At 37.2% G+C, this 24,046-nt stretch overlaps 1 protein-coding gene across 1 annotated transcript in view; it reads left to right on the plus strand.

Moving 5' to 3' along the window:
* Window positions 1–19,459, plus strand: part of LOC107581765 (E3 ubiquitin-protein ligase RNF216-like) — a 35,253-nt gene extending 15,794 nt beyond the window's left edge. The window contains exons 4-15 of the mRNA XM_016267415.1: window positions 10,836–11,426; window positions 12,288–12,364; window positions 12,465–12,567; window positions 12,684–12,845; window positions 16,152–16,266; window positions 16,476–16,612; window positions 16,749–16,799; window positions 17,033–17,170; window positions 18,605–18,753; window positions 19,070–19,148; window positions 19,241–19,318; window positions 19,406–19,459. Of these exons, the coding sequence (XP_016122901.1) occupies window positions 10,836–11,426; window positions 12,288–12,364; window positions 12,465–12,567; window positions 12,684–12,845; window positions 16,152–16,266; window positions 16,476–16,612; window positions 16,749–16,799; window positions 17,033–17,170; window positions 18,605–18,753; window positions 19,070–19,148; window positions 19,241–19,318; window positions 19,406–19,459 (1,734 nt within the window). The remainder of the gene's footprint in view (window positions 1–10,835; window positions 11,427–12,287; window positions 12,365–12,464; window positions 12,568–12,683; window positions 12,846–16,151; window positions 16,267–16,475; window positions 16,613–16,748; window positions 16,800–17,032; window positions 17,171–18,604; window positions 18,754–19,069; window positions 19,149–19,240; window positions 19,319–19,405) is intronic.
* Window positions 19,460–24,046: the final 4,587 nt, after the last annotated feature.

A 24,046-nucleotide genomic window follows, 5' to 3' on the forward strand; every position in this document is an offset into this window, starting at 1 on the left:
ATAAACTCTTAAAGGGACCGCAGTCCAATATACCTACTGCTGTCTATCATGTTAATCAAAGAACAAAAGACAAAGAAAATCACTTTCTGCTCTTGACTGAATAGGTTTTATAACTTTAATGGTAAGCATTAATCTGTATTTAATTTTTACAATGAAGACTACATAAATTAAAGTAATCAAGTGTAAAATAACATTTGATTACTTTAATTTCTGTAGTATTTGTTACCTGAATAAAAACTTACTTAACCTGAAAAACTTAGTTTCATAGCTCTCTTTATTCTATTGCATTTATTTGTGCTGTTGTTTGCAAATTTTTTTTGGATTCTTATTTTATTACTGACTTTTTACTTGATTTTTTTTATGAAAATAAAACTTTGCGTTGAAGAAAAGTTGATTTTTGTTTGTATATGCTGTCAATTATAGTTCTTAGAAAGAAAATCCGAATCGGCAAAAATCAGTATCGGCAGATCACACTAACAAAAAAATCGGAATCGGCCAAGAAAATTGCAATCGGTGCATCTCTAATGATAATATTGCATGATAGTTGTTCAAAAATGTGTATCTGCATGTGTATCTGCATACTGGCTTTGGTACTTTGCACAGTTGTTATTGCTATTTGTTTTGAATTTTGTTTGAATTTGATTTGAATTTTGTGAGTCATCACATCTTTAAAAAACAACTAAAGAAGACACACCTCTTCTGCAAGAACTTCACCTCCCCACACCCATAAACCAATGCACTTAGACACACACACACACCCTCTGCATTTCGCCTTTTCTCTAGCACACATTCTATTTTAAGTGTCCAATAAACCTGGCATTGTACATTGCAGATATTGTTGGCTATTTGACATATTGCTTTTTCTCCTCTTATTTTGAGAATGGTAATATGATATAATAACTCAGAATTAGGGATGCACCGATACCACTTTTTCCAGTACTCGCCCAATACCGATACTTTTATTTTTGGTACTTGCCGTTACCGATATTTTTATTGCATTTGTACATTTTTTAAATATTGGGTACAGAAACCAAAAGAGTATGTATAATGTTAGTTGGTTAACTTCAGTTATCAAATAGATAGTCAAACCAAAATTTATTCAGACACCTTCAACATTTCTCACATTATCACAGTTTATTTGCTATAGTTTAGAAAATGGTAATAAAATATGACAAGAACTCAGAGTTAAACTGTGTCAGAACAAAGTCAGCTTGATAATGTTAGATAACTTTGATAGAAAGGCATGTAATGGATTACAATCAACCCAAAATAATTCAGACAGCTGTTAGTACGACAGTATTTACACAACTATGAATACAATGTCGGGCAACCCTTAGCCTTAATGACAGCCTGTAGTCTCCTGGGCATGCTGTCAACCAGGTTCATGCTAACCTCAACTTCAGTTTTTTCCCCAGACTCGGTCTGAATAATTTTTGGTCCCAAATTTGAATCAGTTTTGCTAGTAGTCCATTGTATGAAGAATTTTTGGGTATGATTTGTCACAGTTTACTTTATTTAGCTATCCTCACTTGCATAAATGAACTATAGTGTTCTGCACCCACTAGTAAATTTTTTTTTATATATATATATATCTGGTCTCTGAATCATTTTGGGTTTGACTGTATATCCTTCGGTTATTTTCACACTTAATTATGCCCATTAAAATGTATTTTACAAGTTTTTGTTACTTTCACTGTTCATTGTTTTGCTCTATACATCATCTTTAATTTAATAGCATTAGAGCTGCTCCACTGCAGTGGCTTAGTACTGTAATCACGCGCTTTGCTGTGATAATGCAGGGAACCAGTCGTTATAAATCTCCTAACTGTGATATTTTACAAAATAGAAGTCGCGTTTTTTTCATCAGAAACGTGCTGCGATTTATATTCCAAAGCCACTCATATAATGCAGAAACACTCAAGCAAGCAAAACACGCACAACGCATACACGTATTTGTACTGGTGCAGAATGAGAGGGACAAGTATAGTGCATTTTATAAATGGTCTTATTTTTACGATTTAGTTTTAATCCAAATGATGCGTGTGCTAAGTGAGTGAACATCAAAGATAACACAACAAAATTGCGCGCGCTCTCTCACTCGCTCGCTCGCTCTCTCTCTCAATTTCAATTTCAATTTAAGAGTGCTTTATTGGCATGACAAAAATTATACATTTGTATTGCCAAAGCAATTGCAGCTGGACTGCTTACAAATAGTACACATGTATTAACAGAAAGAAAAATAATAGTAATAATAATAATATATAAAAAGTATTAAGCATGTAGTGCAAAATGTATAAGTATATAAACTAGAAATAAAAATAAAATAAGTGATTAGACAGATTTCTTAGACTCAGATTACTTAGACTTAGATTAGACTCTCTCTCTCTCTCTCTCTCTCTCCCTACCGTTAAGTAACTTGTGCATTGTTTTACTTACTTGTTTTTTACATATCCGACTGAACTACAAACTTTCCAGTGATGACATTGAGAAAGGGATCAACTCGCGCACATCAGGTATACAGGCGTTAATACTGAAAGTTTAACGTTATATTCGTTGCATACATATACTTCGTAGTAGACATCCTTAACTCCATTCTGCTGTCTGTTGTTCTGTTGTCTGTGTTTCTTTGTCTGAATATGGCACTTATCACATGCTGTTTGGTATCGGGGCATTTTAACGAGCACGAGGACAGGAGCTCAGTATCGGGCCCGATGCTGATACCAGTATCGGTATCGGTGCATCCCTACTCAGAATATTAAAGTGGTCATGAACTGCCTTTTTTTATTGCTTTGTACTGTTCTCTGAGGACCACTTTTAATTAGGGCTGGACAATAATTCAATATCAATATGTATCGCGATATAATTTTTTTCAATAACGGTAATATGATTTTAAAACACATTTCCGATATTTCGATATATACATTACCAGTTTCTCATACATTGATTTATTTGTGCCGTTTGACTTTGTTGAATAAACATGAGCACTGCACGTTTCAAAATCATAACACGGCGCGGGTGTTTTATATGACTGTATCTCTGAAGGGAACCGACTGTCTTCAGAAAAGTTTCGATGGCATTTTCATTTGATCTGATAAAGTAGCATTCACGAGCGGAGCTGCTTTGATTACAGCCATTACTGGGGAAAGCGCTAGTTTTATCACTCTAAAAGCGCCTCCTGCTGGCAGAGAATGAGTTTTCATTTTAAATAAGCCTGTCTCCAGCAACATTTCCAACATTTTTGTTGTTGTTCAATTTTTTTGTTTTCTGCAGCGACTCTGAGCACTTTTCATACAATTTTTTCTGGCTGAAGCACATTTGTTTAAATCTATAAGAATAATCAGCCTACACTACCAGGCAAAAGTTTTTTTTTTTTTTTAAAGAATTCTCTTCTGCTCACCAAGGCTACATTTATTTGATCCAAAGTAAAGCAATTATCAGTGTAATAAATAAAATTATATCCAATTCTAATCATTCTAATATTTAAAACAGTTGAGTACATTTTTTTTCAGGATTCTTTGATGAATAGAAAGATCCAAAGATCAGCATTTATCTGAAATAAAAAGCTTTTGTAACATTATACACTATTCCATTCAGTATAATTTTTATAATTTTTTTGGGAAAGAAATTAATACTTTTGTTGGATGCTTAAAATTGATCAAAAGTGATGATAAAGGCATTTATAATGTTACAAAAGATTTCTATTTCAGATAAATAGTGTTTATATCGATATCGGAATTATATCGTATCGACTGAAATTAAGAAATATATCGTGATATCAATTTTGGCCATATCGTCCAGCCCTAATGTTATCAAGATTTGTACATCAAAACCATTATAATTTCGGAGTAATGGTCTATTTTCTGTCCTGTTTTAAGCCCCCAAACAGAACGCTCTGTTTGAACAGGTGTGGCAGATTGTAGACTTGGGCTGGCTGCACACTAGACTATTTTCAAATCTTAAACGATTTTAAAACCATTGGAGACCACAGACATGAAGGCAGTTCAACCGATTTTTAGCCTTATAATCCTCTGAACGCGCACACTAGATGATTCGACCAGACCACGAGACCACGCACTTGTTGATTGTAGGAACGATTTCACAGTGTCACGTGATCTCACGGAGACTCGCAAGATCAAACGTGACTAGAGAAGAAAGACAAATAGAGGACAATCAACGTTGTCAGCTGGCTCTCCTGGCGCGTGTTCTGTTTCACAGTGAAAAACAAAGTATAAAAAAAGAATATGGGTGATGTTCTCTGCCTTCATGGCATGTTTGTGGCTGCCAAGTTTCAGCTATAGAAGCATGCAACATCCGGTAGGTGACGCTTGCCCGTTCTCATTGGCTATCCCGGGTATCACGTCAGAGGCAAATATCTTTGATATTTACGATTTGAGTTTGGCGACACTCTGTCTCGATCGGGAGCAGATAAATAATCGTAATGACACCACACAACAGAGGATTTTTTGCACAAAATTTTGCGACAAGCCGTGAATCGGGTCACACCCCCCGATCATTTGCGGATGCAAATCGGACTTAAAATCGGCCTTAAAATAGTCTAGTGTGTGGCCAGCCTTAGAACAGAAGTAAACGCCCACTGCTATGATTGCCTAATAGTTGTGTCTGTTTGACAGGCTACATCCTTCATAGCTGGACGCTGATGTGGTTTAGATTAAAAACACATAAATACTCAGTACATATCAAACAATCTGTACTAACAATCAAAGCAATAGTGATCACGTAATAACATTTACTCACACTTGTGTCGAATCCAATATAGTCGGCACATCATCTTCTTTTAGTTTAAATCTTTCTGTAAATCCCGCAATTTGTGCTTTGATTGTAAACAAATCCGCAGTAAAATGAAGTGAACAAAGGGCCAAGTTCTTACTGACGCTAACTGGCACTTAATTAAAAATAAAGTTAATCAAATAAAGTTTATCGTTTGGTTTCTGAGTAGACCTGCATTTGCCGCTCTTGTTATTTACCAACTCTATGCGCAAATCTGTGGGCGGGGCTAAACAGGCAGCAATGTAGAAGTAGGCGTTGATCTTCTGCAGAGGCAGTGCTTATCCACACTAGGGCTGCACAATTAATTGAATGTGATTGTCATACGCATCTTGTCAGTAAAGTTGGTTCTGTGATTAAATCTCCAGCACGTGCTTTCAGATGGAGCAGCATTTACTAAACTGAGCCGTAGTTCACTGACAAACTACACAAAAACGCGTTCATAATAGCAGACGTTTTAATCGCGCGATTATGAAATCGAAGAAATCGTTCAACGATTATGAAAGCTGTTTGCGTAGCTTGTCAGTGAACTACGGCTCTGTTTAGTAAATGCTGCTCCATCTGAAAGCACGTGAAAATACCACATTTAATAACATGTTTTTACTCCAAACTTACTTCATAACGTCAGCCGAGTGTTTGAAATAAATCCTTCTGTGAGATGATGTAGCTTCTTACACAGAATAAGACACGCAGCATTTTATAGTATTCTAAGCAGTGATAAAGGCTATGTCGATTAGCATTGCATTATTATATACTTTATTATAATAAAAAATATAATAAAATGAACTCAGATAAACCATATATTGTCATAGTCGTGTGTTTATTAATCACGCTGAATTAATGAAAGCAGTTAAATCTTCTGTTTATTCAGCAACCGCTATAGGGATTTCCTGGGTTTCTTCTGCTAGGCGTATTTGAAGTTTCAGTGCAAAAGCGCCCTCTGGCTTTTGTATGAAGATTTGCTGCTGATCACAGAGCCGTGCTTCACTGAAAGATACACATGACAACCGTAGCTTCTGCCTAATCGCGATTTATCGCATGTGCAATTTAATTTTGATTAATTGTGCTGCCCTAATCCACACTATTACATCATAGAGTAGAGCATTCCACAAGCTGTGGTTTTGGCAGGCTGGCTTCAATATAAGCTGTTTTTAGACTAACAAGAAAGTTTTGAGTTCTGAAACTTACAGAATGTTTTTATTTATTTTGATTTCTTAGTTCATGACCCCTTTAAGGTGATCACAATTCTGAAGCAAAGTCAGACCCATTGCCTTGAAGGGTTTTTATTTTTTGCAATATGGCTGGATGACCATACGTTATCCTAATTATTACATGGTTACTTACAAAATCAATAAATAAATTAACAAATGACAATTAGTTTTCCTCATTTGTAAATCACTTTGGATAAAAGGGTCTGCTAAATTAATGAATGTGAAACTTGGAACATTCATTTTTTATTTGAATTATTTAAATGAAACTTACTTAATAATAAATGTCAATAAATGGCATGGACTTAAATAATATATAGTTGCCTAAAGAGAATCTTACATGGTATTTTGTGAGTACTACACAAAAGAATTGTTCAATGTGGGCACGCAAGCAGTTGCTGTGGTAACAAGCAATATGATGCCTGCTTGTCAGTGAAAATGTCCTGAAGATATCACTAAATACTATAGTAATGAAAAAAAACAACAACAGTGCATATTATATTTTTCTACATGTTGTTTTAGATCATGCATAATCCCTCTCATTTCTGTGAAGGACCTAAGTTGAGGACACATTCGCAGTTCTATGATCTTTCCACACAGGCACTCTGGCACCTCGATACACGTCTTAAAGGGATAGTTCACCCAAAAATGAAAATTCAGCAAGGCTTAAAGTTCTCTGGCACCATGCCAGATCTCCGGCGTGTGGTGTTTGGCTGCGGGGAAAAAAAGTCGTCCTACATTTAAAAACACTTGTTGATATCACGTTCGAGTTCATGAGTTCGCCTACCAATGTATGAGAGGAACACAGCTTTCACTCTCAACCAAACTAACATTACTAGCCAATCAGAAGTTTTTGCTCCTATAAACACGAGACAAGCATTAGCTAATGAATGGAAAAGAAGCCTGGCACACTGACACATTGAAAAAGCTGCGTGGCGCAATGTTCAAAGATTTCCATCTAGCGTCATATTTACATAAAAAAGCTATTAAAAAAGCAGCAGAGCTTTGTAAACCGCTCAGAGTAATCACGTCATCTCCATAAGAACGATATGATTGCCAGAACAAATTTACCTGGATTTTTGGAAAGGTCCTGTTCACACATGATCTCTTAACTGTAATTTACCAGTAAAGACTGTATGTGTGAAAGGGGCTAAACTCTTCCTCTGCATATGCAGTGAGTGTTACTTACCGTTCATCTGGGAAAACTCACTTGATTTGTAACGTAAATCATTTAAACCTATGCCAAAACAGGAGAATACATCAACATATTTCTAAATATGCGATTTATTGTACATCGTGATTTCAAAATAAAGGTTTCTGACTTTGCATGTGGCCAAATATTAAATTTAAATGTATTTAAATGTCGTTGAATCACATGAAACATCACCAGGCCGTTGGTGGCCTCTGCAGGTATTTGTTATAATATAGGCATATTACATTGTGTATTTAAAGCTGCAGTCTGTAACTTGTTTTGGTTAAAAATGATCCGAAATCAATATTTGAGTAAGTACATAATCAGAATGAGCTTTATTGCCAGGTATGTTTACACATACGAGGAATTTGTTTTCGTGACAGAAGCTTCCACAGTGTAACAGAATGACAGTGACAGAACAAAAAAACACAGATAAGAATGTAGACACTGACGAGAATGAACGAACAAAATTCCCGCGGCGAATAGAACGGCTTGCAGTTAATGAAGAGCACTTCTAGATCTGAACAGCACACATTATCACTCATAACCAACCAGTGTTCAAAACTATCGCCTTACTTTAGCCCAATTCACAACAGTTAGCTTATAATAATGTTTTCTAATTTGAGTGGTATGGGTAGGTTTTCGCGGGAAATTAGAGCATGGCACTGCGTCATTATGTCACGTCTGTAAACAAAGTAGTTGTCCCAGTTACTAGGCTATCGCATGTGAGGATCCTGCAGGTGGCCGATCGTTTATAGCCTTTTCTCACAGCAGCCAGAATAATTAAATGTATCATTTTGATGGCGGATTGTAATCCATAAAGGATTATGTGTTTATGAAACACATGTGAATGAAATTAAATTATATTCCAGTTATAAATGTGCTTCTGATTACAGATAGCCTGGGATTACAAAGATTTGTATTTTAAAGAAAACCAGTTCGAAGGGAGCATAATTTGCTTTTTTGGTTAAAATAATTTCTGAATATGAAATTCGAAAAGTATGACAAATAGATTAGACTGTGCAGAAATTGAAATCTACACGCTAATACACACTATACTCAGGGAAGCCCCAGCTTAGCGTGAGGTCGAGAACGGCATGCCCGGCAGATCTGACAAATGAGCGGCAACCACATGTGACGGACTTCCGCTTCGTCCACGGTGTAACGAATCAGCTCATGGGAAATATGAATAATTAGCCATAACTAGTTATAATTAATGGTGAACGTTGATGTATTCCCTCAGTGACCAGCACAGATCAGCTTTAGGCATGACGAAGCGGATATCGTCCTCTTTTGGAAGACCAAACAAAGTAGTTTCGCTTTCACAACGAAGCACACAGCTTCTTCACGACATGGCTGCAGCGTCAACAAAACTACAGTGAGACTAAAAGTTACGCCGCCTTTCTTTGCGTGAACATTTGGGCGGCGTTATGCTAATCTTCCCACATAGTGACGTAGGTATGTGGGGGCGTGTTAGAACGAGCCGTTTTAGGTAGGCGTGGTTGACTCTTAACTTTTATAAAGAATATCTCTGTGGATTTGAGACTTTAGTCTTTGCAACTTTACAGATCTTCTTTATGCACCAAGAGCTTGTAACACTCCAAAGAGAAAGGAAAAATTGAAATCGCATCATATGACCCCTTTAACAGTGTTGTTCAATAAAACCATGTACTTTGTTTTGATACTTTATTTTAGGCCAATTATTATTGCCTCATCGTTACTTTATATATAAATATAGTCATATTAAAGCCTGTTTTTCCACTTAGTTCTATTTGTGTTACTATAAAATATCAGATTACTCGCTTGTCAAAATAATCAGATTGCTTGATTAGCAAAATAATCATTAGTTAAGCACTAGATTAGTTAAAACATTTCAAAATACAACTGCATTGTTTTAATTTTTGTGATTTAAAAGACAAATATTTTGTCATCTGAAAATTTCTTAAAGTATTAAAACATTGTCTTGTTATACTGTATCTGTATTTTGTCTCACCTTGTGAGCTAAGTGTATTGTCACACCCCTAGTGTCTATGAGCGTGATAAAGCTCATAATTTTCCAAGTGTATGACATAGCTTTCATTCTTCAGGTCAATCATATATTCATGAAAAAAAAATCAGTTTGAATAAGGAAAGCGATAACTATAGTATCCTTTAAAATGTTAAAGTTGCCACAGTCATTGCATTCTTTGCATGTGCTGCAATTTATTTGTACCATTTTGTTTTATTCGTTTATTTATTAGAATTTGAAAGATAATAACAATATTGATTAATAAGTGAGATCTGATTTTAGTCCTTGAAAACCAAAAAAGTCCTTGAATTTCATTTTGCAGTATCCGTATAAACCCTGTTTAAGTTACCAGTTCTTGCACCATTTTAATGTTTTTGTTGTTGTTAATTGAACTGAACTGTAGTTTTCTGTAGTAAACTGTCTTTGTATATTTCCTATTATATATTAATTTCCTAGTATTTAATTTACTGTTATTTCTTTTGAACAAAACAATTTCAGAAATGTCATGTTTTAGTTTGTAGGTCATCTTGTACCCTGTCAAGGACAAAACTAACCAGCAAAACTTGATATCAAAATCATCCTAGATGTTACATGTTTGCACCATATTGTAGTGAGTAACCTTTCTTGGTATTGCTGTTTCAAATATCCCACCATAATCTGTAGTCTGAGCCTGTCAAGGGCTAATGGCAATGGCAGATACGTTACTAATTCGTTTCAAGGAAAATTATTTTCTTTTTTTGTTTGCCAAATAACCCTGTGTATGTGTCTTCCCCCGCAACCCCCAAGCCCCAGAAAAAAGTTCAGGCTCAGGATTTTTTTTTTGCTTTAACTCCTGATTCAGTCATTAATTACTAACCCATGTCATTCCAAACCTGTAAGACCTCAGGACCACAAATTAAGATATTTTTGATGAAATCCGAGAGCTTTCTGACCCTGCAGACAGCAACGAAACTACCACGTTCAAGGCCCAGAAAGGTAACAAGGACAGCATTAAAATAGTCCATATGACATCAGTGGTTCAACTGTAATTTTATGAAGCTACGAGAATACTTTGTGCGCAAAGAAAACAAAAATAACTACAATTTCTTCTCTTCCGTGTCAGTCTTTGACACACGTACACGAGAGTTTCAATTTAGCATCAAACTGCCTTGTTATTTTCTAGGCAACAGGGTTAAGTTAACTAAAGCTAAATTACTTGATTAAAAATATAAATTAAATACAAAATATAAAAAACTTTTAATTTCAACTAGTTGCCAAGTCAACATTTTTCATTTTAATTTAGTTAAATTTGTAAATATAAAATATGTAAATATATTTATTAATAAAAAAAAGTTTTTACCGTTACTAATAAAAACTAAATTATACTAAAATAACACTGGTGTGGTAGGCAATTGATTTTTAATTGTTCCTTAAATGTCTAAATACTTTTTAGCAGCACTGTTTTTGTTTTGGCCATTACAAAAACTTTTTTTTTTTCCTCAAGAAAAATGACAACTACAGAGAAATTGAGTTGAGAGAAATTATCATTTGCTCAGTGCTTAAATTTCTGATTTCCAGAAAATTGATGTGTAATTACTGCACTAAAATGTGATGAGCAGTTCCTGTTCAAATATTAATCATACACTCTCTTTCAATCTGGTAGCCGCAGCCCTCACCTCTTCGTGAGCTGATCCGACCTGCTGCCAAGTGGGGTGCGAGCACCTTCCCAAGCCAGGCATCTGGATCCAACAGACATCCTACCAGCGCACACGTTCATCATCCTTCTGTAGTCACTGCACATTCTACATTAGGAAACCAAGCCATAGGTGTCTTAACCACGGACCAGAATGCTGTACCCTCGACGTCTAGAGAAAATGCCTTGCACAGACCTCCAATGCCTGTTAAGGACTCACTGCCCCTTCCCAAGGACCCTTCATCCAGTGCACACTCAGTGAATCAGGCCAATTTTGTTTTCTCAGCTCCACCCACCACTGAATCAGGTCAGTCAGACTTGGGCAACAAAATTGAAGTGGTCGTCTGGCCGAGAACTGAAAGGACCACAAAAAGGCCTCGGACACCACAGGAGACTGTGCTAGTAGAGGTCAGACGAGACGAGCAGCCGGCGGCCCCTCTCTCTCCTGCACGTTTCCCTGCACCGGCTGACAATGAGAGACCTGGACCTTCAGTGCACAGAGAACCCGTCATACAGCAGACCCCTGACCGGACGACCCTTGATATGCTGGTGAAGGGGGTGGTGAGTCTTCTGATTAGCTCCTCATGTTAAAGGGTTAGTTCACCCCAAAATGAAAATTCTGTCATTAATTACTCACCCTCGTGTCGTTTCAAACTGGTAAGACCTTTGTTCATCTTCAGAACACAAATTAAGATATTTTTGATGAAATCTGAGAGCTCTCTGACCCTCCAATCGACAGCAATGCAATGTTCCAAGCTCCAGAAATGTAGTAAGGACATCTGTAAAATGGTCCACGTGATATCAGTGGCTCAACTTCACTTTTGCGAAGCTACGAAAATACTTTTCTTATGCGCAAAGAAAACAAAAATAACTACTTTTTTCAACAATTCTTCTCCCCCGAGTTACCGTCTTCCACCATTTTGGAGAGCATCACAACACACACGCACGCTTTCCCCTAAGTGCAAACAATGCAGATTATGTTCATGAGTGCTCTTTACCTCCGAATGTAAACAGCGCTGATTACATTGTGGGTTACTCTCCAAAATGGCAGAAGATGGTAACTCGGGGGAGAAGAATTTTTCTTTGTGCACAAAAAGTATTCTTGTAGCTTTGCAAAATTGTAGTTGAACCCCTGATGTCACATGGACTGTTTTACCAATGCCCTTGCTACGTTTCTGGACCTGGGAACATTGCGTTTCTGTCTACAGAGGGTCAGAGAGCCCTCGGGGTTCATCAAAAACATCTTAATTTGTGTTCCGAAGATGGACAAAGGTCTTGTGGATTTGTAACAACAGGAGGGTGAGTAAATAATGACAGAATTTTCATTTTGGGGTGAAATATCCCTTTAATGGATCCGAGTGTGCGTATTGTATTATTGTATTAAGGTGGGGGATGTATTTTGATTTGTTTTGACATTTTCAGATGGATCTTTTCCCCGATGTGCAGGATGCATATGTAGCAGAATTGATAGAGAGAGGTGACCTGAAAGATTTAAATGTGTAAGCACAAACCTTTTTCTGCTAATTTCTTGATAAGACGTATTTTGTTTACATGTGATTTATTTTTTTGTGAGACATTGTTTGGGTTTTTTTATCACAGAATATGCAATCTATTGTTGGAAAACCCTGATTATCCGAAAAAAGCGAACTCCGTTTTGACACAAAGTAGTGTTCTGCTCGAGACGAATGATTCTGAGACGCAGGTTTGCACTATTTTCATCCAATCTGTAGTTTATATGTGGTGTTGTTACTATGAATGTATTAAATATAAACATCTAACTAATGTGGTATAATTTACTTACTTTTCTCTGTTACGCAGGAAAGTGAATTTTTTTTTGATTATTTCAAACTAAAGACTGTTGGCCCAGAGGTTGTCATTCAAGCTGCAGACATGCTGATGGGTGACTTCAGAATGTTGAGCTGTCAGGATATCAAATGGGCCCTGAATTGCCTCAAAGGACACTATGCAATCACCCGAAAGGTGAAAAATATTTTCTGTTTTCATTGTGTGTACTTTAAAGGGGTCATATGATGCTTTTTAAAAGATCATTATTTTGTGTATTTGGTGTAACAGAAAATGTTGACATGCTTTAATGTTCAAAAAACACATTATTTTTCAAATACTGTACATTATTGTAGGTCCTCTATGCCCCGCCTCTCTCAAACGCTTCGTTTTCTACAAAGCCCCTCCTTCCAACAAGCGCAGTCTGCTCTGATTGGCCAGCTGACCCAGTGCATTGTGATTGGCCGAACACCGCAAGCACTCGTCGGAAATGTAATGCCCCTTACCATCTCTCTCTCTCGCTCGCGCGCGCGCACACACACACACGATGCACAAAACTCCGCATTTGAACAGTCAATAGCAAATACTTAAACTAATAACAAAACAGTAGCTGATTCAGAAGCGCCAGATTGTCATAGCAAAGTTAGAATTACCTCCTCTCCTAGGTTCACGAAACGGTCGTCCATAAAATGCATTGCTGTTCTGTTGTAAGTGATCTTAAAGATTCCTAAATGCATATACTTTCGGAAGGCCAAATAAAGTGCTTTTGCTTTCACCTAGAAACACACAGCGTCTCCCTGACATGGCTGCTTCAACACTAACTGCGGTTACTGAAACCACGCCGCCTTTCTTTGCGTGCACATTTGGGCGGCATTATGCAAATATTTCCACATAGTGAGGTAGATATTTTAGGGGGGCGTGGCAGAATCTTAACTTTGATAAAGAATATCTCTTTGGTTTTGAGACTTTAGTCTTTGCAACTTCAGGGATCTTATCTATTCACAATCAGCTTGTAAAACTCCACAGAGAAAGGAAAACTTGAAATCGCATCATATGACCCCTTTAAGGAAAATTGTGAGTGATCTACATATTGATTTGATTTCAACTAGGGCTGTCACACTTGTTATAGAAATTTTGGCTGGCGTTTAATTGTTTAAGAAGTAACTGCGATTATGACGATTAACAGTCTCTTTTAGGGCTTTGACGATTATGATGGATAATTGTCATACATTTTGTGTGTGCTACATTTAAATGACTGTCATTAACTAAATCATCTGCAGTGCAAGATGAATACACTTAATATTGAAGTGATTTATTACATTTTGTAAATAACAGAAACATTCACAGTAAACTGGCTGTTTTTCAACTATTTAGTGTAAAGTTGCAGCCACGTTTATTGTTGCTCGGCAAAATTTTGTGAGTGAAATGGGTGCAATGAACGGTTTTGCCTGATAAACTTCGTGGCAGAGAAAGTTTGTGTCAGGTTTAATTTTGGTGACACACAAGTGCGCAGTGCTGACCAATAGCGAGCCTCCCGGGTTTGACAGTGACCTCTGTGTCGGCGGAGGTTCGGAACTTGCCTGCAAACCAAAACTGATGGACGAGGTGCCTGTTCTCAGCGGGATTTGTATAACATTATACTTCAATGTTTGAAATCCATAAAAAATACTTATTTAGACTTATTCATTTACTGTCATCGTAGCAGATGTAAGAAAAAGTTATGATGACGTAGAAGTTCTTGATGAAGATGCTTATTGCAGCATAGCAGTGACAAACTACATGTAGTACCTTGGGTTCAACAGAGTCCGAATGAACCCCGAACATCCTAAGCTCAAACCTTTTATACACTTAGGCCCAATCCCAATTCTACCCCTTAGCCCTTCCCCTTTCCCCTCCGTTTCGCGCGTTCACGTGAAGGGGTAGGGGTGTCTCAATTCTCTTTTGGTTGAAGGGGTAGGGGTAAGGGGAAGGGCCAGACAGCCCTTCAAACAAAGATTTTTCGGGACCACACTTCAAATGAAGGGGTATAAATTATCTCAGCGTAAACTGGCTTCAGCGGCAACATGGATGCCCGAGCAAACAAAAAGACACATAAATGCATTTTTGGCATTAATAAAGATTTTAATGAAAAGTAATCATTTGTTTTTTGTTACATTCAATCGTGCGTTCATATTTATGGTCATGTTACTCAAAGAAATGTTTGCAAAAAATCGCTAATATTTGCTAACTAACGTCATATCATTAAAGACTGCACGATAGTGCCACAACATATTTTCATGTCTGATCAGGGCGATAACCACCATAGACATTGAGGGGGGCTAGTCCCCCAAATAATTAGAAATCACTAAACCCTTTTCTCAAATATTGCCAATTCGAGAGAGAGATGAAAGTTGCGTGTATGCGCGTCTGTGCGTTTCTCTGTTTAGAGTGAGTTTACTTCAAAAACAGCGATTTTATCCTGTCGTTGCTGGAAAATAGAGTATAAAATAGAATTGGGATTGGGCCTTACACTCTACTACCCTTAATGTAAAAGAATTTCCTCCTGTTATAACAGCTGTGCTCTGAGTGTTAATGAAGTTCTGATGCTTAATTGTCTGGGATGGTTCTCGGTGTCCCACACCCACTCTTATTCTACAATTGGTCACCATTTGCTCAGGATGTGATCATCCCAAATGGTGCAGAAACAACATAACTGTTGACTTTCATCTTCTCTATAATAATTAAGCCGTTTTGGGAAATGGGCATGAACAAACATCTATTGTGGAGTGGAATCTGGGTTGGGGCATACTATAGTTTCTTACACAGGGTTACAGCGAAATTCTCTGACACAGTCCAGTTTGCAGCATATAAGCAGCATATGTCTTTCTATTCTGTTCTGTTCTGTTCTATTCCATTGTATTATTTAAAAAAAAGAAGAAAAAAAAAAACCTCGCTACGTGTACTGTGCTAGACTAACTGAGACTTGTCATGGCACTTGTATACTGTTGTTGTTTTCTCGTTGGTCTGATTGCTTCTATTGTTCTCATTTGTAAGTCGCTTTGGATAAAAGCGTCTGCTAAATGATTAAATGTAAATGTAAATATAAAAACAGCAATTCCAACAAACATTAAAACAACAAAGTTTCAATGAAAAAATTTAAATTTAAATGGTTCCACATACGACAACACGAGTAGACCTAATAAATAAAAAAACAATAGACTGCTGCTACTTGGAAAGTGCCAAACTTCTGTGCATGTACGCATCGCCATAATGGTGGTCATTTGAAAGAAGTTGTTTAGGGTTGGTTGGTTTGCTAGTTGGCAGCATAGCTTTGGACATGTATTTCATTGTCATTACTTTAGTATCTTTCATATTTTGTCGCATTCAGTCTGCCTTTTTCCTGAAAAATTTCACAGAGCAACTGCATATGTCACTCTCCAGATATTGGCATCAGCTATTGACAGTCCCATATTGTATGACCACAAATCATTTGTGTGACATTAATCTTTCTGGTAACCTTTCAAGGCCTTATTCGAAGCCCTCAAGAAGTGGCAAGAGAACTCCACTGACCCCTCAGGGAAGAAGAAGAGAAGGAGAGAGCCAAATGAGCGTGCGTTCATAGACTTCAAGTTTGAGCAGGGTGAGTAACATATGCCTTTGTTTTTTGTATGCTTTTTACATTTACATTACATATAGTCATTTAGCAGACGCTTTTATCCAAAGCGACTTACAAATGAGGACAATATAAGCAATCAAAACCAACAAAAGAGCAATAATATGATTCTTTCTTTCAACGCAAAATAAAACCTGGTAAACAGTGAAATGCTCATTGTGTCTCGTTCATCTCAGGTTCTTTTAAACTGGAGAGAAAGATGTACTTTCTGGAGAAGAATCGAAGATGGAGCCGTGGTAACGAGACTACACTGGAGCCATCGCTCGTGAAAGAGCTGCAGTTCTACGAGCAGAAAGCCAAGGAAATGGCTGAGGTACTTAACACGGCTCACTTCCATTTATTTCTAATGGTTCCTCCTGAAATAACCCAAAGAAATAGGCTTGTGGTGAAAAGAGCTGACGGGGTGTTAATTGTTGAAATAATTAGGAGGGTTTTTCTCCCACTTTCAGCATGAAGATTTCCTGTTGGCTTTGCAAGTGAATGAGGAGCAGTATCAAAAGGTGGGTGTGAAGAGCCAGTTTATGTATTTTAAATGCTCTTGTAAAGAACATGTCAATCCACATCATAAGTGTGTGTATAAGTATAAGAGTGTGAAAGTTATTTTGTCCCTTTCCACAGTTGTAAAGCTCTAAAATCAGATTAGAGGGACCTCGCTCAGCCTTGTAATGTGTTGTAGATTATAATACTGAACTTTGTGTTGAAAGCATATGACATTTTTGACCTGTGCTCTCAGGATGGCCAGTTGATTGAGTGTGGCTGCTGCTGTGGGGAGTTTGCCTTTGAGGAGATGACCCAGTGTACAGATGGCCATTTGTTCTGCAAGGAGTGTCTGGTGAAATACGCCCAGGAGGCAGTGTTCGGCTCGGGACGGGTAAGTCATCTGTTTAGACTGTTCAGTCTCTGAGGTTACCTTTATGACTTTTGAATTGTATTACTGGAAACTGTGTGTGCGGTCATGACCATTATTATGTCACAATGTTTTCAGGCATTGTGCACAGTGTTTATGTTTTGTTCTCATGTTTTAAAAATTCCTGTGTGTTTTGGTTTCATTTTGCCCTGTGCTTTTTAGGTGCTTCCCAATTTGTCTCCCATCTGAGTTTCATTTCCATTCTAATAATCATAAACAAAAGATATACTGTTTATATTCACCTTGACTATTGCACAAAAAATGGGATAAGACAAGTTCTCAGAAAAGCTCTGGCATCATTGTTTTGCAGGTGTTTCATATTTTATGTCTAATGGAGTGAAATTCATACAGCGTGTTTAGACACATCCACTACCACTCAAAAGTGTGTGGTCGGTAAGTGTTTTTGAAAGAAATGCTCGCCAAGATTGCATTTATTGGATCATAAATTTACGTTTACATTTAGTCATTTAGCAGACGCTTTTATCCAAAGCGACTTACAAATGAGGACAATATAAGCAATCAAAACCAACAAAAGAGCAATAATATGATTCTTTCTTTCAACGCAAAATAAAACCTGGTAAACAGTGAAATGCTCATTGTGTCTCGTTCATCTCAGGTTCTTTTAAACTGGAGAGAAAGATGTACTTTCTGGAGAAGAATCGAAGATGGAGCCGTGGTAACGAGACTACACTGGAGCCATCGCTCGTGAAAGAGCTGCAGTTCTACGAGCAGAAAGCCAAGGAAATGGCTGAGGTACTTAACACGGCTCACTTCCATTTATTTCTAATGGTTCCTCCTGAAATAACCCAAAGAAATAGGCTTGTGGTGAAAAGAGCTGTCATTCAAGTGTTTTTGCGATGAAAAGTAGAAGGGAAACCGGTCTGTAGTTCTCTAAAAGAGTTGGGTAATAAATACTGTAAAAGCTATTGCATTTGAACGTTTTATATTGTAATGTTATTTAAAATTTAATTTATTCCTGTAATAGCAAAGCTAAATATTCAGCATCATTCCTCCAGTCTTCAGTGTCACATTATCCTTCAGTAATCATTCTAATATGATGATTTGCTGCTCAAGAAACATTACTTATTATAGTCAGTGTTGAAAACACTTAATATTTTGGGGGAATCCATGATACTTTTTTTCCCAGATTCTTTGATGAATTGAAAAGAACATAATTGATTTAAGTTCAATTAATTAATTGATTAATTTGATTAGTTTTTTGTAGCATTCTGAATGTCTTTACTGTCACTTTTGATCAACGTAATATTTAAAAAAAAAGGCATCTTACTGACCCCAAACCTTTTAGCGGTAGTGTAGGTTCTCAGTGCAAGCACTCATTGAATTTTACGGTTACAGTGTACTTTGGTATTAACAAGGATTCTTTCTGTTTGTTTGCAGTCGGAGTTGAGTTGTATGGATTGGAGCTGCACCTGTTCCTTCCCTACCAGTGAGCTGGAGAAGGTTTTACCTGAAAACATTCTGTGCAAATATTACGAGAGACAGGCAGAGGAGGCCGTAGCAGCCACCTGTGCTGATGAACTGGTCAGGTTAGTTAAACGTGTTGAGAGACAGCTATATTACTTTTCTTTATCTGTGGAACAAAGTAAGAGATATTTTGACGAATGCCCAAACTGCTCATTTCCATACAAGGAAAGTTAATTATAGCTGGAACTGTCAAGCTCCAAAAAGGCAAAAAAGTAATCCACATCAAGTAGTCCATATAGTGCTTTATATTTCAACTGTTTGAAAGCCATGCGATAGAGAAACAGAATTCAAAAAATGTAAAATTATACAAACTTGAGATTAAAATGATTCATCATTATAAATCCTAACAACACTATTTTTCCTCACTTTCTTTTCAAGGTGTCCATTTTGTAACTTCCCAGCACTGTTGGATAAAGACATTTCTCTGTTCAGTTGCCCAAACCCACGCTGCAGAAAGGTTAGTCTGTTTGCCTGGATACACTAGTGTGTATGTGTAGTTCAATCGTTGCAGTGATCTCTTTATGAAAGTACTATCACGTTCTGGATCAGTTGTCTCTTCCTCTGTCCACCTCTGTATCTCTGAGCCCCACAGTGGTCACTTGGTGGCGCCATAGGCCCGTGGAAAAGGTCAGCAGAGTCTGTGGTTTGCAGTTTGAGGCCCCATAATGAACCATGCTAGAGTATGTGAAACTAATGGTATTTTTTCATTGGCAGGGTTTGCTTTGCTGGAATCAGTCAGGTCAGGGCAAGAACAGAGACAGCAATTAATCTTGTCTTGCTATAAATATTCAGCACTCCGAACCCTAAACAGAGCTTAACCAGGGTCAGGGAAGTTCAGCAGAACTAGATGAATCAGTATTCCTGGATATCACTGCCTCATGATGTTTTGGAAATGATAACAGGGAAAATTAGGCTTGTACCTTTGGGATATGAATCACAAATCACAACCTGTTGTGCTCTTGAGAAGCAAGGTTTCAGAAAACAGACTGAATTGTATCAAGTGTTTGTCGCAAGTAGCTGCTGAAAGGAGATACTAGCGTAAATATATTTTTCAGTAGTGTCATAGTAGCTTAGCTGTTTTTAAAATGATGAACTTTTCCAGTAATAACCTTCTTTTTTACAACAACTGAAAAATGATTCACTGGTGTGTGTTTAGTAAATAGTGTGTAATAGTAAATTAATATGCTAAATGTTGCTGTTTATCACTAAATTTTTGGGTGTGTTCTAGTTTTTTTAGTTGTATTTATTAAAGCAATAAACCCCAAGAAGCCGTGGTTACAGTGAATTTATAACAGCTAAGGGGCGTTGTTAGGCACGACGCGAAGAGGAGTGCCTAAAACCCCCTTAGCTGTTATAGATTCACTGTAAAACCACGGCTTCTTGGGGCTTATTGCTTTAATAAAACGGTTATTCCATATACGTAGTAAGGCTTCACAGAATAAAACAGATAAAATAAAAGTGTAATGATATTAATAAAAACAGTATTCTTCCACCAAACAATGTAGTTCCTCAGAAACAGTTGTGGTTGCAACAAAGTGGTTGCCGAGCAACACACAGAAGTAAACAAAGGTGTATGTTTGTAGAGTAATTTACAACAGCTTCGAACGCGTCTCAGCCAATCAGAATCAAGGACCGGAACTATCCGTTTTATAAATTCAAGTTTCATGGAACATAAAAAGTGTCAACCCTGAGAATGGTCAGCATTGTTCCAGGGTTTCCTTTGTCATGGAAAACCTGGAAATATTAGGGTGTTCTGGAAAAGTCTCTAAACTTACTAAATTCTTAAGTCATGGTAAAGTCATGTAAAATGGTCCCCAGCTTCCTTGTTGAGAACCACTGCTAAAGCGTGAGGCAAAACGTTCCCATTTGGGTAAATATAACAACGTGATGCTTTAAAACTAGCAAAGAAATAATACTTATGCATTAAATTTGACAAAAGTAGCAGTAAAGATATTAATAATATTACAAAAGATTTAGGAAGTAAAAAAAAAAGTAAATGCTGTTCTTTTGAACTTTTTAATCGAAATATGTCAAAAAAATTTTATCATGGTTTCCACAAAAATATTAAGTAGTTTTCAGCCTTAATAATGATAATAATAAATGTGTTTTGAGCAGCAAATCGGCATATTTAGAATGATTTCTGAAGGAACGTGTGATATTGAAGACTGGAGTAATTATGCTGAACATAAAAAAAATAAGCTTTGCCATCACAGGAAAAATTGCATTTAGTTGATATAAGATGATTATTAGAAGTCATGAAAAAATATTAGTCAAAAGTGTATATTTGAGACCGGGGATGTCCCCTTAGGTAGGTTTAATATTGTCACCTACTTTTTGTTAGTAGCTTGTAGTATGTCCAAGGGTAGTTTGTAACTTGACAAGTTTCATGGTAGCTTCTCCAACACTGGTTACAAGTATATTTGATGTTTTGTCTCGAGTCTTATCAGTGTTGGGCTGTGAGGAATGTATCAGGCCGTGCCAGGACACAGAGAGCTGTCAGTCCGTCTGTGTGTTAGTGTATTTCAGCTGGCAGGCGGATCATGTCAAGGACTCTGAACCCACAGCTACTTTCTCAACAGGCCTGAGAGGAATGCTAGAGCCGCCTGCAGTTTGTCAGGGCTATCTTTCCATTCATCTTTCAACCTCCATTTCTCTCTCTATCTCCGCTTGTCCCTCCATCACTTTTAAAGTAATAAGCGCATGTGGGAGGGCTGTGATCGCGAGTGCCTTTCAAACATCATGAAAGCTGAGGGTGTACGTACACATACATTGTAATTTAATGTAAAGTATGTTTTGAGTTCCTGTCATTTTGAAGCAGACCATTTCCCACATGACTTTGTCTTATAGTGTCAGGAGAAAAGGTTTCTTGTGAAATTGCCAGATATTTGCAAACAGTTGAGTATTTAGTATGTCTTTTTGTTTAGTGGTTAGGAGTTGACCTGAAGGCCCCTCACTGTCCAACACAATATTCAAAGGCCCCCACAATGGCTTAAATATTTCTGCTGTAATTATGAGATTGCTGCTTGTTTTCAGACTTTATTAACAGAAACTGAGTTTTGATCAATTTAAATATAAACTAGTGCTGTCAAACGATTAATCGCGATTAATCGCATCCAAAAATAAAAGTTTTTGTTTACATAATATACTGTATGTATATGTGCTGTGTATACTTATTATGTATATATAAATACACACACACATACAGTATATATATAGAAAATATTTACATGTGTATATACATTTATATTTTATATTATATATAAATATATTTCCTTTATAAACATAACATATTTTTCTTAAATATATACATGCATGTGTTTGTATTTATATATACATAATAAATATACACAGTGTACACTCATATATTATGTAAACAAAAACTTTTATTTTGGATGCGATTAATCACGACAGCACTAATAGAAACAGCACAAAGAAAGTATTTTCTTATTATTGAGGGAAACAGTTGCTTTTGTGTGTATTTCTAGCATTTCAATTAATTAAGACAGTGGTCTCTGGCTCCCTGGTTTTGTGTGGTCAGACTTTGTATTTGTGTTTGTAATTTTGTGTGTGTATGTGAGTGGAATAATGGAACATGGACCATTGATTTATTGAAAATTAGTGCATGATACCAGAGATGTAATGGCACATTAGTTCATTTATTATTAATCATTCAGTGGTCTATTGGCAATTATTCTCTATATATCTTTTTTGATTATTGTCTGGGCAAGTCTTACTGATGTGAAAGGGAAGATGATGGTAGGCGTTTCCCTTTTAATATCCTGCCATCAGGAATGCAACAGTACTTTTGTGTTTTCAGTCATATACCTGTTGTCCATTGGGTGGCGCTCTTGTTCTATGATGCCAAAGAAGTTTTATTCCGCCCCACATCTGCTGCTGATTACACGGCTAAACCCCTTCTGCAGCAGCTCACAGCAGGGCAGGAGAGGGGGGCGCGGGAAGCCACTCAAACGGCCACGTCGTTGGCCTTCCTCTCGGTACAGCCGATAGATTAAGTGTGCCATCAGGCAGGACCTCCATTTTCTCCTCCTATCCGTCTTCCTCCTGGTGGAGTCACAGGACTGGACGGGGGGAAATTGAGAACGGTTGTGTGGTTTGATTTCATAATGTGACCCACTTTCATTTCCTCTTTCTGGCTCAGCATGGCATTTCTATCGAGATGGAGAACTGGGCTCTCGTGCACAGCAGTGCTTGACTTGGCCGGCATTATGAGGACTTTTCCAAAGCCGTGCTTCTAGGGAATAAAGTTCTTGGGTAGATAATCTGTATAAAATGTCAACCACCTGATAAATGGTCAATTATAGTAAAATGTGTACAGTGCTGTGGCTTAGTGGTTAAACATCTGAGCTGGTAACTGAAAGTATGTAGGTTTCAAAGGGTTGGTCTATGAACCATCACCTTTGTATGTCAATAAAACACCGGTCACAAAAACATTAATTAATGTCCTTGACCAATAATTTATATATGTGCAAAGTTTTATGCATGATCAGTGTCCAAAATGTGTGATCTAGAAATGGGGAATAATCTTAAATATCTCGTTTTTCATTTTATTTGTTTGTTTTGCATTTTCTTCAGAACTCCATATGACTGTACATTGCAGTTCTGTAGAAATAGACACTTCTGTTTTCCCCTTAAGTAAAATTCATTGTTGTTGTTCTTAGTAGACTGTTTCTCATCACTTTCATCATTGAGAGTCTTACTATTATTGTTAAGGTGCGCTAACGGTGCGCTAAATCGGTGGCCAAATTTGTCAGTAGTGTACGAAACACAGCTTAAGACATAAGTCACTTTCAAACCAAGCAGCTTTTTGTTGGTTCACTCTCAGAAAAAAGGTACAAAAGCTGTCACTGGGGCAGTACCTTTTTAAAAGTTACACCTTTGTACCTTACTTACCCCTGAGGGTACATATTATAACTAAAGTCGATGCCGATAAAAGCATGTGTGGGAAGAGCGCCGACATACAGAGCTGTTGTACAGAGCTACAGGCGTCCCGAGTTCGAGGACCTTTCCCAATCCTGCCCCCCCCCTCTCTCTTCCACTTCACTTCCTGTGAGCTCCAGACTGTCCTATCATAATAAAAACAAAAACATCAAGAATAAAAAAAAACACACACTGTGAAATCTGCATGGGGAAATCTTTCGCAAAACCCTTTGCGCAAAATTCCCAATCACATGCATACTTATTAAAATGACTGGACGACTTCATGTTTGTTACAGTTCCATATAATGTTACTAGCCCTAAATTATACCATTTTAAAATAAAAAATAACCTATTGAGGGACCTCTACTCTAAATACAGAGGGTGATGTCTTCCCATTTCGGATTATTGTTTATGGAG

The sequence above is a fragment of the Sinocyclocheilus grahami genome, unplaced genomic scaffold (genome assembly GCF_001515645.1).
Source record: "Sinocyclocheilus grahami isolate Dianchi unplaced genomic scaffold, SAMN03320097.WGS_v1.1 scaffold37.1, whole genome shotgun sequence".
NCBI classification, from domain to species: domain Eukaryota; kingdom Metazoa; phylum Chordata; class Actinopteri; order Cypriniformes; family Cyprinidae; genus Sinocyclocheilus; species Sinocyclocheilus grahami.